At 49.2% G+C, this 15,975-nt stretch overlaps 1 protein-coding gene and 1 long non-coding RNA gene across 6 annotated transcripts in view; both read left to right on the top strand.

Moving 5' to 3' along the window:
- The first annotated feature begins 1,417 nt into the window (after positions 1-1,417).
- On the top strand, positions 1,418-3,972 carry LOC116588160. Of its 2 annotated transcripts, XR_004284816.1 has the most exons (3): positions 1,418-1,822; positions 1,951-2,330; positions 3,646-3,972. It is a non-coding gene; the product is annotated as an uncharacterized LOC116588160 (long non-coding RNA). The 2 variants fall into 2 exon arrangements; XR_004284815.1 differs by lacking the exon at positions 3,646-3,972 and having other exon boundaries at positions 1,951-3,325.
- A 2,696-nt stretch (positions 3,973-6,668) lies between these two features.
- BEND3 (BEN domain containing 3) overlaps positions 6,669-15,975 on the top strand; it is a 30,054-nt gene continuing 20,747 nt past the window's right edge. The window contains exons 1-2 of one of the 4 annotated variants that reach the window (XM_032338904.1): positions 11,824-13,611; positions 14,704-14,773. Coding sequence is in view for 1 of the 4 variants with exons in the window: in XM_032338901.1 (XP_032194792.1) it covers positions 14,674-14,773 (100 nt within the window). In the remaining 3 variants the exon portion in view is untranslated. Of the gene's footprint in view, positions 7,123-11,823; positions 13,612-14,369; positions 14,774-15,975 lie in introns of those variants that run through there. The other 3 variants (XM_032338905.1, XM_032338902.1, XM_032338901.1) reach the window with 3 other exon arrangements.

Raw genomic sequence — 15,975 nt, forward strand, 5'->3', positions numbered from 1 at the left:
GGACCCTGAGATCACGACCTGAGACGAAGGCAGCGGCTTAACCCACTGAGCCACCCAGGTGCCCCGAGAGACTCTTAATCTTAGGAAACAACCTGAGGGTTGCTGGAGGGGAGGGTAGACGGATGGGGTAACTGGGTGATGGACACTAAGGAGGGCACGTGACGTTAAGAGCGCTGGGTGTTGTGGAAGACTGATGAGTCACTCACCTCTGCCTCCGAAACCAATAATATATTATCTGTTACTTAATTGAATTTATTTTTTAAAAGATTTTATTTATTAATTTGACAGAGATCAATCACAAGTAGGCAAAGAGGCAGACAAAGAGAGAGAGAGAGAGGAGAAAGCAGGCTCCCCATGGAGCAGAGAACCTGATGTGGGGCTCCATCCCAGGACCCTGGGATCCTGACTGACTTGAAGGGCAGAGGCTTTAACCCACTGAGTCACCCAGGCGACTCATGTTCTTAGTAGAAGTTTTTTAAATTTAATTGAATTTAAATTAAAAAAAAAAAAAAAGAATACCAGTCATTGGACTGAGGCACACCGTATGATCTCATTTAACATTAATTACCTCTGTAATTAAGAGAGTTTAATAATTTAGAGAGTTTATCTCTAAATACAGTCCTCCCAGCACCCGGGAGGCTCAGTCGGTTAAGCATCTGCCTTCAGCTCAGATCATGATCCCAGAGTCCTGGGATCCAGCCTGCGTCTCCTTCTGCCCCTCCCCCAGCTTGTATGAGTACGCACTCTCTCTCCATCTCTCTCAAAAATAAATAAATTCAATTTTTTAAAAGTTATTAAAAAATATAGTCCATTTTCTGAGATATATTAGGGGTTAGGACTTCAATACATGCATTTAGGGGGAGGTCAGAGCTGAGTTCCTAACAGCCTCTATGACCAGGAAAGAAAAGATGCCTCGGAAGTAGAGCAGGGGCCTGTGGCCCAGACCTGGACTCCCGGAGGCCTCTCCAGGAAGAGAGCTAAGCTGCTCACCGAAGGATGCGGCTGGCGGCAGGGGCTGCTCTTCTGAAGAAACACTCTGCGAAGCACAGACCTTGTGTATTTCACTTTTTTGTGGCCTCTTGACTTTCCTTCTTTTTTTTTTCTTTTCTTTTTTTTTTTACTCTGGCCTTTGGTAGGAATAACAAAGAGGAACCCAAAAACATCATTCCAGAAGCCAATGTGCCTTGGGCAAGCCACCTTTCCTTTCTACCTCAGCTTCCTTCTTGGTATAATCAAGTAGTTAGCATTTATTATTTCTCAGACCTTAATGTGCCATGATTCTCGGGAAATCCTTAGGTACAGTCACGGTTACTTCTCTAAAATACTGACAATTCATGGGACGCCTGGGTGGCTCAGTGGGTTAAGTTGCCTGCCTCCTGCTAGGGTCATGATTCCAGGGGCCTGGAATAAGTCCCACATCCGGCTCCTTTGCTCAGTGGGGAACCTGCTTCTCCCTCTGCCTGCCGCTCCCTCTGCTTGTGCTCTCTCTGATTAAATACATACGTACATAAGATACTGACAGTTCAGAAGCTTGGGGAAGGGGAGACCCAAATTCTGCAGCCAAATGCCGTTTTTACTTTTGGAGCCGTATTAAGATCTTTCCCTGTTTTCTACTAAGAACATGGAGATAAAGGGGAGCCTGGTGACAGGAGAAAATCCAGACTCTCCCACCAGCTCTGCGTGACTTAGCTACTCTCGGGAGACTTTCCCTCTGCAGGCCCTGGTGACGACTCAGGCCTTCATCTGTGGGAAGGGAGTACAAAGCTGCAAAAGCAGTGGATGCCCATTGTGAGAAAAAAATGAAACCCAACAGGACACAAAGGTATTATGTGAACAAGTCAACATCCCCCTTTCCTCCCTGCCATCCTGTAACATTGGCTCCCCCGTTTCCCCCAGTCTTCTCACACAGAAAGAACATGTGCATTTTTTTTTTTTTTTTTACAAAAACAGGATTACACATGACACACAGAGGTGCGAAGGCACCTGGCTCCAGGAATCCCCAACAGACCAGGCTCAGCCCCTCGCCACTGATAAAATCCAAAGGCAGAGAAACAAGTGGTGGTGGAACAAGAAAGGAATTAAAAAAAATAAATTTTTTTTTTAATCCTCTATATACCCGGACCTGGGGCTCAAACCCCTAACCCAAGATCCAGTGTTGCATTCTCTTCAACTGAGCCAGAAAGGCACCCTGCACAAAAAAGGAATTTCAAAGAGGCCAACAGCAGAGAACAAGGGTGTGTTCCCTCTCGGAAACTATGGCCAAAAAAGTGGAACGACTTCCAGGTTTATATAAGGAAAAATGTGGTGCAAAGGTGGGCGGGTACCTACAGGTAGGCTGAGAAGGTCAAAAGGATCATTGTCCTGGAGTCAGTCCTGGGTGGGGTCTTACGGGCTCAGCCCAGTCCTTATGGCTTCGGGGTTAGTTTTGGTTCGCTTCTAGGGATGGTCTTGCCCTCCAGGTCTTCTGACTGAGCCTAGAGACAAACTGGAAAGAACCCAACTAGAAAGTTGAGGTCAAAACCGAGGCAGCCCAAGTCCTCTTTCAAATAGATCTCTGACTGTCTTTTACTCAGTAAGGTGGTCTAGACTTTCTTCTGTCTGTGTAGAAAAAGTACTTCTCTTTCTAAAGCCTGTGTAGTATGCCTGGCATGTGTCATTTATTGAGCAGGTTTTCAAATCACCTCCCATTTTTTTTGCTAACATGAACGATCCTGCAGTAAACAGACTTGCAGTAAACAGACTTGCAGATGTAGCTTTGGTTGAGTATCTCCCCGAGAAGGAGTCTTAGAAATAGAATCACTGGTCCTCGAGTTCATTTCTATGAGGTGTTTCATTGTATAGAAAAATTTTTAGGCAGGTAAACTAAGACCAAAAAAGATGTATCTGTGTATGTATATAATTTCATTTAAAGGCTCTTTTGATCCACAGCCTGAAATAATTTCTTAAAAACCGGCCGGTTACTAGGAGAGTATGTCTTCTTTTTCTTCTTTTTTTAATGGGCACCGATTGGCTGGGAAAGCGGCCTCCCTTTACTCCCTGCTCCCTGCCAGTCACAGCTGTGTGATCAGTGTGGGGACTCCTGACTGCAGGCCCTTGGGCGCCCCTCTGGGCTCGGGGGCGCTGGGCCTGCGATGCCTCCAGCCAGCACTCTGGGCTTGGGATGAGCTATAGTTCAGATTGGCATTTGTTTTCTCAAGGGCTTGAAATTGAGAGAGGGATTGCAGTGATTTTCACTCTTCCTAACATTTCTTTTTGCAAAATCCTATTGTGCAAGCCAGATATTCAGCTAAAATCAGATCTTTATGGCTGTGTTGGGTACTTAAAATCGCAAGCTGCTATAAATTATTAAATAGTCCTTCCACGCAGAAGAACTGCCCAGCACAAATTCTCTGCAGCATTTTCATTCAGAACTTAAATCTTTTCCCCCATGTTGGGTCGTTTACCTCCTCTGGATTCCACTAAAGGTAGGTGTCCCCGCCCCCACGCCCCAGCACACAAGGGGTTAAACTGAACTCCCGGAGCCTAATTTCCCAAACAAAAGCCAGTTTTGCAAGTTAGTTTTCAAGGTGTGTCTTTCCATAAGTTCTATTTAATGAAGTTAATACGTGTTCCTTCTTTTTTTCCTTCTTACTTTTCTGTTGTCAGTATTCATGGAATCTGGATCTGTCAGCTACTTCTGTTTGAAGTGGAAGAATTGGCAAAATTATACATCCAGCAGGCAAGAAATAAAGTGGAAATGTCTCACAAGTAACAGTGAAATCTGTTGCGTTGTTTTAAGACTTAACCACTGAGGGGGGAAAAAAAAGCCCTACTAAATATTGTCTTGGCAACTATAAATATATTTTAGCGATGATAAAAACCTTTAGAATAGCAGTTACAAGATAACTGAAACCTAATGCCTGTCTGTCTGCCACTCTGAATTATATATATTTACATTATGTATATATCCCATTCTTTATTAAAGGCTGTGCAATTCTCCTTTTGAGTTGGTCTAGTGTTTTGTGTGAATCCTTTGTATGGTCAGGGTGCCCATCTACCTGCTGCTTCTGACTCAGGTAAGATTGGAAATGAGCTCCTTAGATCAATTGCAACAACTCTAATTTGAAAACTTGAAAAATTGCATTTCTAATTTCTAATGCAAAGAAAACTTGCATTTCTAATTACGGAATTGCCAATCATGCAGATATCTAAAACTCAGGGATTTATTAATTATTTTATTTTTAAGGTCTTTACACACATCCCCATGAACCAGGACCCGTCGTCACTCCTACTGACTTTGGGTTGTGTTGGGCAGGAATTGTTTTTTATACGTCATTCCTCTCCCCATCTTACTCCATGTTTATTCATCTTTTTTTCAGAAGGCATTACTTTTATTTGCATGCACTTTCAGATCTATTATTTTTTTTTTTCAGACCTTTTATTTTTTTAAGCCTCCAAAATACAAGTTAGATTAAACTATTCCAGTGCAGCTTTGGCTGTTGTCTTCAACTTCATATACAATTTTCCCTTATGAAACAAAACAAAAAGAGCATACAAAACCATTTGAAGGTAGGTCATTTCCTACATAGCAATGATTTCCTTTTTTGTTAATAACTTATTTGGAATGAACAGCTTTGTTAAGTAGATTGATCCAGTTATGCAAATTAAGATGTGTCATTTATAATATTCAAGGTCACTCTCATTTCTCTAAGATGTTTTAAAAAGTCAGCGGTCAGGTAAGCATGCTGCTCGCCTGAGATGCTATTCATTAACAAAACTACTATATTTGACAAAATTCTTGGTTTCAAACACAAGGAAATGTTGGTTTCTATTTTTATTTGAATTGTTTTATTAAATTCCTCTCTAAACACCTCAGTTGTTACAGTAGAGGGCCGGCTAAAGCTATAGATCGTCACAACACCTATCTCATCTAATCCCCTTTGTAACAACGTAACAAGGTCATTTTACATTTTTAAACCACTTCTGTAAAGTGGTTTAAAAATGCAACGTGAGCTTAAATGCTACTCTTAACTCTTCCTAACTCTTCTACTGGGAAATCCTAGAAAACTGAACTAATGAAATGCAATTTATACTCTTTAAATTCTAATTATAACTGTCACATTAAATTGAAGGTGAGACTAAAACTGCTGTATCTGTTAAGTGAGTCAAGCGATATACCGTATTATACATGTTATTTAACGTGTGAGTGTAAAAGTCAAGTTCCCGGCAGAAACCGAAGCTCCTCCATTCCGTCTTCTGGGAATGTATAAATTAACCATTCTCCCCCAAGCGGTCCTCCTCCCTTCCTCCCTCCGCCCTATTTTAAATGTAGCTAGGGCGTCTCAAGTCTTTTGAATTTGAAGGGCTGCTATCTCGGCCCCATTCTTTTCATCATCCTGTTTTGAATGACACTGAGCACGTATAGATTCTTTTATAAAAGCACCCCCTGGATGCAGAGCTCGGTTCTCCCCGAGGCTTGCTAATTTTGCATAGCAATTAGTACTGACTTCTCAAAATGGGCTATCCAAATACAGCCTCCAGAATGTTCCACGTAGTTCCTCAAAGGTCTTAGATAACCGTGCGCCTTTTGATTTCAAAACCGAAGGGAAAGAACTTGCATAATTACTAAATTCCCAACTGGAGGGGTCCGGAGGATACGGTAATCCAGACCTACACGTTAATTCAAACCCTCCCCGCAACTGGGCAGCAAGGAGCCAGCATATGCCTTCTTTTAAAATCTATTCTACCTATTCACTGACCGCGCAGGGCTGGGCCACATGGCTCGCTCCTGCAGCCAGTCAGCTGTGAGCAGCAGATGGGATCATTTGCATTTTTCTTTTTATATTTACTCCGACCGGCAAATTAAAGGATTTTTTTTTTTAAATCTACATTCTCATTGTTTGCCTAAAATGTAAACGTGGTTTAACTGTTGGATTGGGCTTCCCTGACCTTCACCCGCCACACCCCTTCAAGTCATTGAGACTTAATACCCGAGGGGTAGGTTTCGTATTTATCAACTTGGAATCTACAGTCCGGGAGTTAGGAGTAGAAAGAATCAACCTTTATTGAACTGGTGACTCGTGTTTTTCTATTTTAAGCGCTCGGCGCAGATACCCCGTGGGTTTGTCGGTGGCATGTGGGTCTGCGAGCGCGCGCACTTCTGAATGTCTTGCTCTGTAGCCTCAAACCCCAAAACTTCGGGTTCCAAGTAAAAGGGTGACTTTCCGCTCCGGCTCACAACAGAGGGCGGCCACCCTGCCGGGGGAGTGGCCAGAGCCTGCGTTTCCCAGCGCCGGGGTCGCTCTCCCGCGCCCCGCCGGACTCCATGCCGGCTTCGCGGGGGCCCCGGGAGCCACCGGGGTCCCAGCGCCCCGAGGTCTTTGTGCGGATGGCGGCGCGGGAACACCCCGCCCGGGGTGGGGGGGTGCGGGGCCACGACCGGGATGCCAAAAACTGGTGGGGAGAGACGCGGGCGCGAGGGGAGGAGACGACCCGCAACAGTCGCCGTCCCGCGGAGGAAAAAAAAAAAAAAGTGGAAAAAGAGGCTTTTCAGGTCAAACTCCTCGGGGCTGAGCAACCACGTTTCAGAGCGATGACTCGCGGGGGGAGAGCACACGGCGTGCAGGGGACATTGTTAGGCAGCGCTGCCCGGGCGCGCCGTGGGTTGCGCGGCCGCCGCCCCCCGCCGCGAGCCGCCGGCGCGGGCCCACGTGGAGCTGCGCGGCGCTGGACGAGCGCGCAGGGCCGCCCGGGTCCCCGGAGTGCGCGCCCCAGCTCCCCGCCGCGGCCGTTCACGCCCGAGCGCCGCCGCCGGTCCCGCGTGTGCCCCGCTGAGGGGGAGGGGCGGGCCAGGGGTGGGGGCGGAGGGGTTGTGGTTCCACTGCAGCGGGGGCTCCTGTGTCCTTGTGCGGAAATGACACACGGAGTCCCGTCACGTCACGCGAGAGCGCAGCGCACGGACACACACAAAGAGAGGGGAAAATACACGGCGCCCTCCCGCCGCCCCCAGCAACTCCCCGGGCCGCCCCGGCCAGGCCCTCCGCGCGCGGCCCCCACTCCCCGGCCCCGCGCTCCCCCACCCCCCCACGTGGCGCCCAAACTCGGCGCGGGCCCGCTCTGCAAAGTACACAACTCGCGTCCCAGGTAAGTGCGGGGCGGATCAAGCCGGCCGCGCGGTGGCGGCTCCGGGGCAAGACGGACCGGCGAGTGGCTGCAACATCCATGCCGGGGTGGGGGCGGGAGCAGGGGAGGGGACGCGAAGGGGGGCTGCCCTGAGCGCGCCCGCCGGGAGGAGCGCCCACCCCCGCGCAGGGCCGAGCCGCCCGAGCTGGCGCCCAGTGCCCACGGGCTCGCCGCGCCCATTGTGCCGCGCGCCCCTTTGTGCCCGTTCCGAACGCGGCGGCTCCATGGCGTTCCGGGGAGCACGCGCGCCGCGCGGGGGCGGGGGGGAGCGCGGAGTGGAACGGTCCGCGCCGCCGCCGCCCGCCCGCCCCACTCGCGCCGTGCGCGGGCCCCGCACCCCCGCCTGGCGCTGCGATGGAGCGGCCGGGGCCGCCGGAAGGCTCTGCGGAGCCCGCGGTGGGCTCGGCGCTCGCGCTCGGCCGGGCTGCGGCGGGGCACGGTTCGGCGTGTACAAGGGGGTGTCAGAGCAGGAGCAGGGGGCGGGGACTGGAGGGAGATGCCGAGCGGGGAGCTGGAGGCCGGAGGAGCCCCCGTTTGGAGGGACGCTGCCTCCGGAGTCTGCAAATGGAGCTAGGCAGGCCGGCGGCGGCGGCGGCGGCGGCGGCGGCGGCGGCCGCCGGAGCGGATAGGGAAGGGCCCCGCCGCCAGGGGGCGCAGCGCTCCCTCCCCCGCTGTCCACGGCGCGGTTCACGGTTCCCGCTGCCCAGGAGCTGGAGGCGGGCCCGGCGCCCTGGGTGTGCACCCGGCCTGGCGCGGGGCCTTCTCGGCCGGCAGCAAAGCTGCAGCCCAGGGCGCTCGGCGCTCCTCGTGACCGTCCGCCCCCTTTCCCTCTTTATTGTAAACGCGAGTTCCCACGCAGACTTTGCCCTCGCCTTATCGGTGAGCTGTGCTGCAACGCTGGTGAGGGCCTTGTGTGTCGCGGCTTAGTTTTTTACAAGGTGTTTTTACGGGGGTGAGAGAGTTTGATTGCTCAGGTGGCCCGGCTGGAAGAATTGTACACGCAGAGGCTAACCAGACGAGGGGGCACGGAATAGAGCTAATAAGCACCTCGCAGTTGGTAATGTTCAACTTCTTAAAGTGACTTTTGACTGTTCACCGTGCCAGAAAGCTGTGGCTGCAGGAAACTGAGGCAAGGAAATGAGCTCTCTGGCTTGCTGGGTGTGTGAGAGAGGGATGGAGGAGATTCTTCTGTTAATCCGTACCCCAGCCCCCTTGGTTTTTGTTCTGTTTTGTTTAATCATCCGTCCCTAGTTCATGGTTTCATATCACCATACAGGACATTGTACAGAAAAGTTTTATGCCCTTCCCTTCCCCCACCGCGCACACAGCAGTAGTTCCAGCAAACAACAGAGACCAGTTAGGACCTAAGAGACAAGATCTTCATCCCAGTAACCTATTAGAGGGTACTGTGTTGCCCACACTTAACTAGTACTGCCCCTTTTGGTGGTGCCCTTCTAGGTTCCAGAACATCCTTTACATGAGCAGAGGAACTGCTGAATGTTTAATAATTAGGAAGAGAAAAATTAGAATCAACCCTGACAGATTTGCTGAGGTGAAAATTTAGTCTCCTGCAGAATGTCCCACCTGCCACTTTTTCAAGCTAAAAAGCCCCTGAAGCAATGAGGAAGGAAACAAGAAGCTTTTATGAATTGAATTGACACCGTGATGAAAAATCTGGGGATGTGTCTTTTAAATACCGCAAAATTGTATAATGTAGAAACACATGAAGGTTGCTAGCCAAGCAGCAAAAATAACTTGGTGTTCGTGGTTGGGAGGCTGGGATGTAGCCTTTTTTTCCTGGCACCTGGTTGAGATGACAGGTGGTGAATTATGGTGGCCTCCCTTATTATTCATTGTGCCCCTTACTGGCTAATGTAAGTTTGGGGAATTATTTGCAGAATTAATCTTCTGGCTGATGGAACTTTTCTGCCTCCTCCCCCTCGGTGGTTACAGGGGTGTAGACGCATGTTCTTTTTCATGGAACTGTGTACCCCCCCCCCCCCCCGAGAGTGAATCTTACCGTGTGATATATTTTTTTTTTAATAAAATATAAAGTCACAACACATGTGCCCTCCAAATGGGGTTTTTTATAAAGTGCTTTGTGCGCATCCTTCGCTCTTGCTCGCTCTTTCCCCTCCAGATTGAACAGTTGTTCTTGTCCCTTCTTCTGCTCCGGTATCTCTTGCAACATTATTTCAGCTCTGGGCTCTTGGGGCTTCTGGAACAAGCCGCCACACATGACCCCCACATGTCGTGCTAAGAGTGCTACTTGCTTGGCCTCAGGCCTCCTTGGTGTCAAACAGGAGAGGCGCTGTTTCGCTGGTAGCTGTACTTAATGCCTGGCATGTTAGTCACTGAATGATCAGATCTGTTACAAACCAGCAGGGTTTTTCTCAGCAGCTCACCTGGTAGCGTGACCACCCCTCCTATTCAATCCAACTTGAAACATTGTATTTAAAATAAACCCTCTCAGTTCTTTGTTCTCTACCAATGGCCCTGCTCTTCCCTCTCCTGCTAGGTTTTCAGTGGCCAGCGAAACATAGTTGCATCAGTGTCCGTAATTGCATTGATTGCTCAATTTGAATAAATTACTCATTGGCCTTTTTTTTCTCCAAGTTTTTATTTATATAAGTAATCTCCACACCCTGCGCGGAACTCGAGCTCACAACCCCGAGATCGAGAGTCGCATGCTCTTCCAACAGCCCGTCAGGGGGCCCCGGGTCTGCCCTGGGTGTTGGGGAATGTTGGTTTGAGCACGGAGCTAGTAGGGATGGGAAGGATGGAGGCATGGGGGTGCGTGGGGGGTGTTTACAGCCGACTGTGCCCCAACTCTAATTAGCTCATGTGGTCACAAGACGACCTACTCTGAAAAAGTGGGAAGTACAGAGGAAACTCAGCTTGTACCTCCTAGGAAAATTAGTCACCACTGTACAGTCAGGCAGTCACATGGGTGACTGCTAGGGTGTGCTGGCCTTTTTTCCTCCTTGAGCCCCGGCTTCTGGGTGCCGAGATTAAAGTTGCAAGTCCGGCAACTTTCCCCATTGATGTCTTTGGAAGGTAGCCCCTCTTGGCCTCAGGAAGGCTTTGAGAGTGTGGCTTAGCCGAGGAGGAGGACATCGTGCTTCCTCAGGTTCAGACAAGACAGTCTGAAGGGTAAGACAGCAGCTTGCAGGCGGGCCAGCCTGCCGGGCGGAGGTCGCGCTTCTTGGCCTTGCTGGAAGATGCGGTTGTCCTCCGACTGAGTAAGGAAGGCAGCAGCAATTACAGCTTTCGAAAACTCGGGGGAAAATTGCCCTGGTTTTTTGTGAGGACTGGTATTTTTCAAACTGCATTTGCAGATGTGTTTAAAAATAAAAACAAATTGCAAACATGTCCTACTAGTCCCAGGGGCGGGATGCCAGTGCCAAGAGGGCCGGGTTCCGAGAGCCGCGGGACTCCCAGCTGATCCCGTAAACGCAGAGTCCCGCGCCCCGCAAGAGTAGATGGCATGGGAACATTCTTTCTGTCCTTAGGGAGAGCATTTTATTTGATTTCACCCCCTTCCAGTTTGTTTCGTTTCTTTCGTTGACAAGAAAAGTCACTAAGCTGTCAAACGCTTTGTCATATTACTTAATTTTGTAGTTTTAAGAACTATCCAGTATTACGGTGACTTTGAAAATCTTTATTTATTTTAAAGATTTTATTTATTTGACAGGCGGGTGTGTGTGGGGGGGAAGCAGGCTCCCCGCTGAGCAGAGAACCCAATGCGGGGCTTAATCCCAGGACCCTGAGATCATGACCTGAGCCGAAGGCAGAGATTTAACCCACTGAGCCACCCAGGCGCCCCAAAAATCTTATTTAAAAAAGCCTTAAAATGGATAACATTTACTAGGTGCTATGTGCCAGTCACTTTGTCCTTTATAATTTTCACAAAAATTCCTTAGGTAGGGTAGTGTGTTCGACTCCATTTTACAGAAGAAAGAACCGAGGGTGGGGAAGCCACTTGCCCCGGGTTAATAAGCTGAACAGTAGGGGGGCCAGGGTTTTAACCCAATTCTTTCTGACCCTGAAGTTCGGTAGGTTTTTCTCGATTTTCTTCAAGATCAGCTGCACTTGTCATTGCTCTGGTGGTCCAGAGCCCAGATCCCGGGCTGTCCAAGGGGCCCGTGGACCAGGTGACTTCTGCACCAGAGCCCACCTACAAATGGGCGCTCGGTGGGAAGGGAGGAAGCAGCGTGGCGGACTCATGCCCCACACCTCAGGCTCTTCTGGAAGGCTGGAGTGAGGCCCCGGAGCCTACCTGGGGCCCTGCTCTCTGTGATAACCCCACACCCCAAGTGAGGCACAGACCGCGCTGCCCTCCCTGGTTCTCTGCCTGCAAAGTTAGAGGGCTCTTGCGAGGATGGTGTGGGTTCACCTGGGGAACGGACTGCCAGCCGGCCTTCCAGAATGTGAGCTGCTGCCCTCCTTTTCTCTGCTTAATTTTTTTTTTTTAAAGATTTTATTTATTTATTTGACAGAGAACACAAGTAGGCAGAGAGGCAGGCAGAGAGAGAGGAGGAAGCAGGCTCCCTGCTGAGCAGAGAGCCCGATGCGGGACTCGATCCCAGGACCCTGAGATCATGACCTGAGCCGAAGGCAGCGGCTTAACCCACTGAGCCACCCAGGCGCCCCTCTGCTTAATTTTTAAAATCGATATGACAGAGAAGTATCACAAAGTCTGATGAGTTGTGGCAGTTGTGAAAAGGATGAGGTGAGTTTTTGTTAGGTCTTTACCTTTTTGAAATCCCGAGGATGTTTTATCAGGAACGGTCGGAGCGTATTTTCCCCGCTTTACCCCTTGCATGTGGCAGCCGGCACAGTCCCCAGCTCCCTGGTCCCAGGTTCTAAAGACCGTGCTCTTCTGGGGCTCCCGATCTCCAGCAGCCCTTCCTGTGGTGAGAGTTTGCGTCACTTTGCATTTGAGAACGTGACTTGGGAAGGAGGAAGATCTGCCCCCGCCGCGTGGCGTGAGGAGGTCAGGGCTGCTGGGCCCCGTCTTCCTGGACTGTACCTCAGCCTGGTGGCCGGTGCTAAGTCCAGTGGACGTTTCCGATTTAGTGGGCTAGAATCCTGAGTCAGCTGGCTGGGATTTGAACCTCGAGGTTTCAGGAAGCCCAAGTACTTCCCATTTCGGGGCCTGCTGCTGGTCCTGGGTGAGTCCTGGTCAGCCACAAGCCCCTGGTGCCTCAGATTCGCGTCACACTGCTCTCACCAAGGGGACTGGTCTGGCTGCCCTCTCATGAGCACAGGTTCTCTGGAAAGAACTTGATGAGAAGACCCCGGGCCACTCCTAGCCCCCTCTGAGCAGCACTGGAGAACTTTGTCCCTTGGACACCTGTGGGACACTTAGGGAAGAGATCTGTGACCCTGGGAAGGCAGTGGGCATTGGCAAGGAATCACCACACCAGATGACCCCTCCTTTCCTTACTGTGGTCTGATCTTCAGCTCTCCACAAGGGGAATTCCCCACGACAGGTTCTGTGTGACTCCTTATTGCCCACTTGAACCAGTCACCTCGCCACACCTTCCTTTTTCTGTGTGGTCCAGCCATTCCTCAGGTCCGCAGACCTCCTGACCGTCCCTCTCCCCACTACCTCCTGCTGCTTAACGCAGGAGCCAGGCCCCTCAGAGCAGGCCTCTGCTTGCCCAGCTGGGGCCAGTTTTGAGGAGTCAGGGAAGGAGGGCCCCAGAGGCGGGTCAGAACATCTCCCAGACACCACAAGAGAACCCTGAAGAAAGGACCACATTGAACAGTGGTCATTCAGAATACGGAGACCCAGAAAGCAAGGCCTCTGCCCTGGCGAGTTGTTAAGCTTCTGGCCAGCCACAAACCCTCCGGTGACCCCGCCTTCCATCCCTGATCCAGAAGACTTGCTCTCATTATTTTAAAATTTTGTTTTGTTTTTTCCTGCCATGAAATTTGCCTTATTTTGAAAATCCTTCAAGAATCAGGCAAGTGCACTGATAGAGCCTATGATGTACCCACCAGGAAATGACATTTCCTGATGGTTCAAAAACCAATCTCTTCACCTTCTTATTCATACCCAGGTATATGAGCTGAGACTTTTTCTGATCTCTCTTTCTCCCCACACTGAGGAGCATTTTTGACCTTCAGAGTCAATAATTCAGAGAATGATATGAAATGAAAGGCCTTTCCTAGTTTGTCAGTTGTTACATTGTTTCTTAGATTATCCATATTTTAAATGTTTAAAAGTTGAATGATTTGATTTTACAAAATGAGTATGTTGCTGTCTGTGGGCTTAAGTGGGACTATGGCCTGGCTCTGTTCTATATTCATATTGTAATACTTCTTATTTTCAATTTTAAAATACTTTTTCATTTTCAAAGAGTTGCATGCCCACTGTAGAGTATTTGGAAACGAGAAGGAAATATTAAGGGAAAAAAATCATCCATAATCCCCTAATTGGAGGTAATTAACATTTTGGCATATTTCCTTCCAGCTGCTTTATGGCATTTTTTAATTATGCAGTTGACATCTCCCCAGCAAACTTTGAAGTAGGTTATTATTGACTGGATAGCCCTGTAATGAACAATTGATTTTGAATCTTTACACATAATTTAATGCTCAGCTCTTTCTGTCAATAGAGGTTTTCAAATTCGCGTGTTGAGAAAATGTGTTGAAGTTGACTTCCTAACTTTGTATAATGGAAATAAAGATAGTGATCAACGGGGATCTCAACCTAGGTCCCATTCAGTTTGATGCCTCCTACTTTCTCTGCAGCTTTTTGTGAAATTGATCAGTGAATAATAATAGCTCAGGGCCGCATAGGGCTTCTGCACCAGGATTTCCTCCCTGAGTCTCTACTCAATTCCTGCCTGTGCTTAACCTGAGAGCCTCTGCCCTCTGCCTAGCGTGGTAACTGTGTATTGTGACACTCAAGGGTGGGAGACTCCGTAAAGGACAAAGATTTGGTTAACGGTCCTTATAAGCTCAAAGTGATGAGGAAGATCAAGATTTGCGCATCTAAGCACTGACAAAGTTATTATTATTTTTTTAAAGATTTTATTTATTTGTTTGACAGACAAGAGGGCCCAGGCAAGCAGGGGTGGGGGGGGCGGGATGCGCGTGGGCAATTGCGCAGCCGCGCAGGAAGCAGGCTCCCTGCTGATCAGGGAGCGAGATGCAGGGCTCAATGCCAGGACCCTGAGATCATGACCTGAGCCGAAGGCAGAGGCTTAACCCACTGAGCCACCCGGGAATCCCGACAAAGTTATTTTCAAAGTAGATTTCTTTCCCCCTAGAATAGTGTTACTTCTTCCCTCCAAAGAAAAAAGTCTGATAAGTACATACCAGTGCTTGAAATTATTTATATCCAGGTCACAAAATTGTAAGCGTTGGTGGTCTTCTGCACAGCTGTGGCAGGCAGCCTGTATTTACTGGATTTGAGTTATGGTTGTTATAGAAACCCTAATGTAATGTCTCCTAACCTTGGGGTTCTGAGTGCTCTTTCCTTCCTGTTACTTTTATCTCATGCTGTTTACCCATCTTCCCCTCCGACAGAGGTTCCCAGAGTCTCATCTTCATCCTCCGGGCCCTGCATCTCTGCTGCTGTTGGTTGTGATCAGTCCTTGTAAGTCAGCTGTCTGGTCGGTCACCCCCTGCACAGAGGACGGTCCCCCCACTGGCACCAGCAGCTCCCATGCGCGGTGGGGGAGTGTGGTCACTCCAGCACTGGGCAGGGAAGCCTCAGCACATTCCCAGCCTTTCTGAGCCTTGGGTCCTGTACCTATAAAAGGAGATCACCTCTGAGGCCCCTTTTGTTTCCAAAACTGTGCCTCAGTTTCCTAATGTGTAAAATGAGACTAACAAGAGTCTCTACCTCATAGGATTGCTGGGGCAGTTAGTTTCTACACAGCGTAAGCTATTGTTTCTGTTGATTGTCCGCCAAGGGCGCAGAGCAGGGACAGTGAGGTGAGGAGTCCGAAGGGAACAGCGGGGCGGTCGGGCCGGCCTGTTGGACTCCTCCGCTGGTGCCCTCAGCACCGCCCGCAGACAGGGAACGCCTTCCCCCACGGAAGGAAGCCTGTTACCGTGACCTTGACTGTCTCCTCCCAGAGAAACTATTCCGGAGCCTTGTCTCCCAGTCTGTTTCTGGGGGAAACTTAAACTAAAAAAAAGAAATGATAGAGAAATTTCTATGATCTATTAAATGAAAAAAACAAGGAACAGGATCTTAAACCTTCCAGTTTCAGCATCTCTATATGCTTAAAAATTATTAAGACCCCAAAGAGTCTTAGTTTATATGGTTATATCTGTCAGTATTTACTGTGTTAGAAATTAAAACAGAGGGGTGCCTGGGTGGCTCACTTGGTTTGTTGAGTGTCAGGGACAACCAGCTCTGGTCATCATCTCCAGGTTGCGCATTTGAGCCCAATGCCAGACTCCATGCTTACCTCAGAGGCTGCTTGGGATTCTCTCTCTCTGTGTCTCCTCCCTGCTTGCATGTTCTGTCTCTAAATAAACGAATCAATAAAAATCTTTTAAACATTTTTTTAAAAAAATTAAAATGGAAAGGTGTTTAAAATTTTTTTTTTAAGATTTTATTTATTTATTTGACAGATGGAGATCACAGGTAGGCAGAGAAGCAGGCAGAGAGAGAGAGGAGGAAGTAGGCTCCCTGCCGAGCAGAGAGCCAGATGTGGGGCTCGATCCCAGGACCCTAGGATCATGACCTGAGCCGAAGGCAGAGGCTTTAACCCACTGAGCCACCCAGGCGCCCCTAAATATTTTTTAATTTATTTAAAAACAACCATAATAAGTCCACTACAAGGT

Source organism: Mustela erminea, chromosome 4 (assembly GCF_009829155.1).
Source record: "Mustela erminea isolate mMusErm1 chromosome 4, mMusErm1.Pri, whole genome shotgun sequence".
In the NCBI taxonomy this organism is placed as follows: Eukaryota; Metazoa; Chordata; class Mammalia; order Carnivora; family Mustelidae; genus Mustela; species Mustela erminea.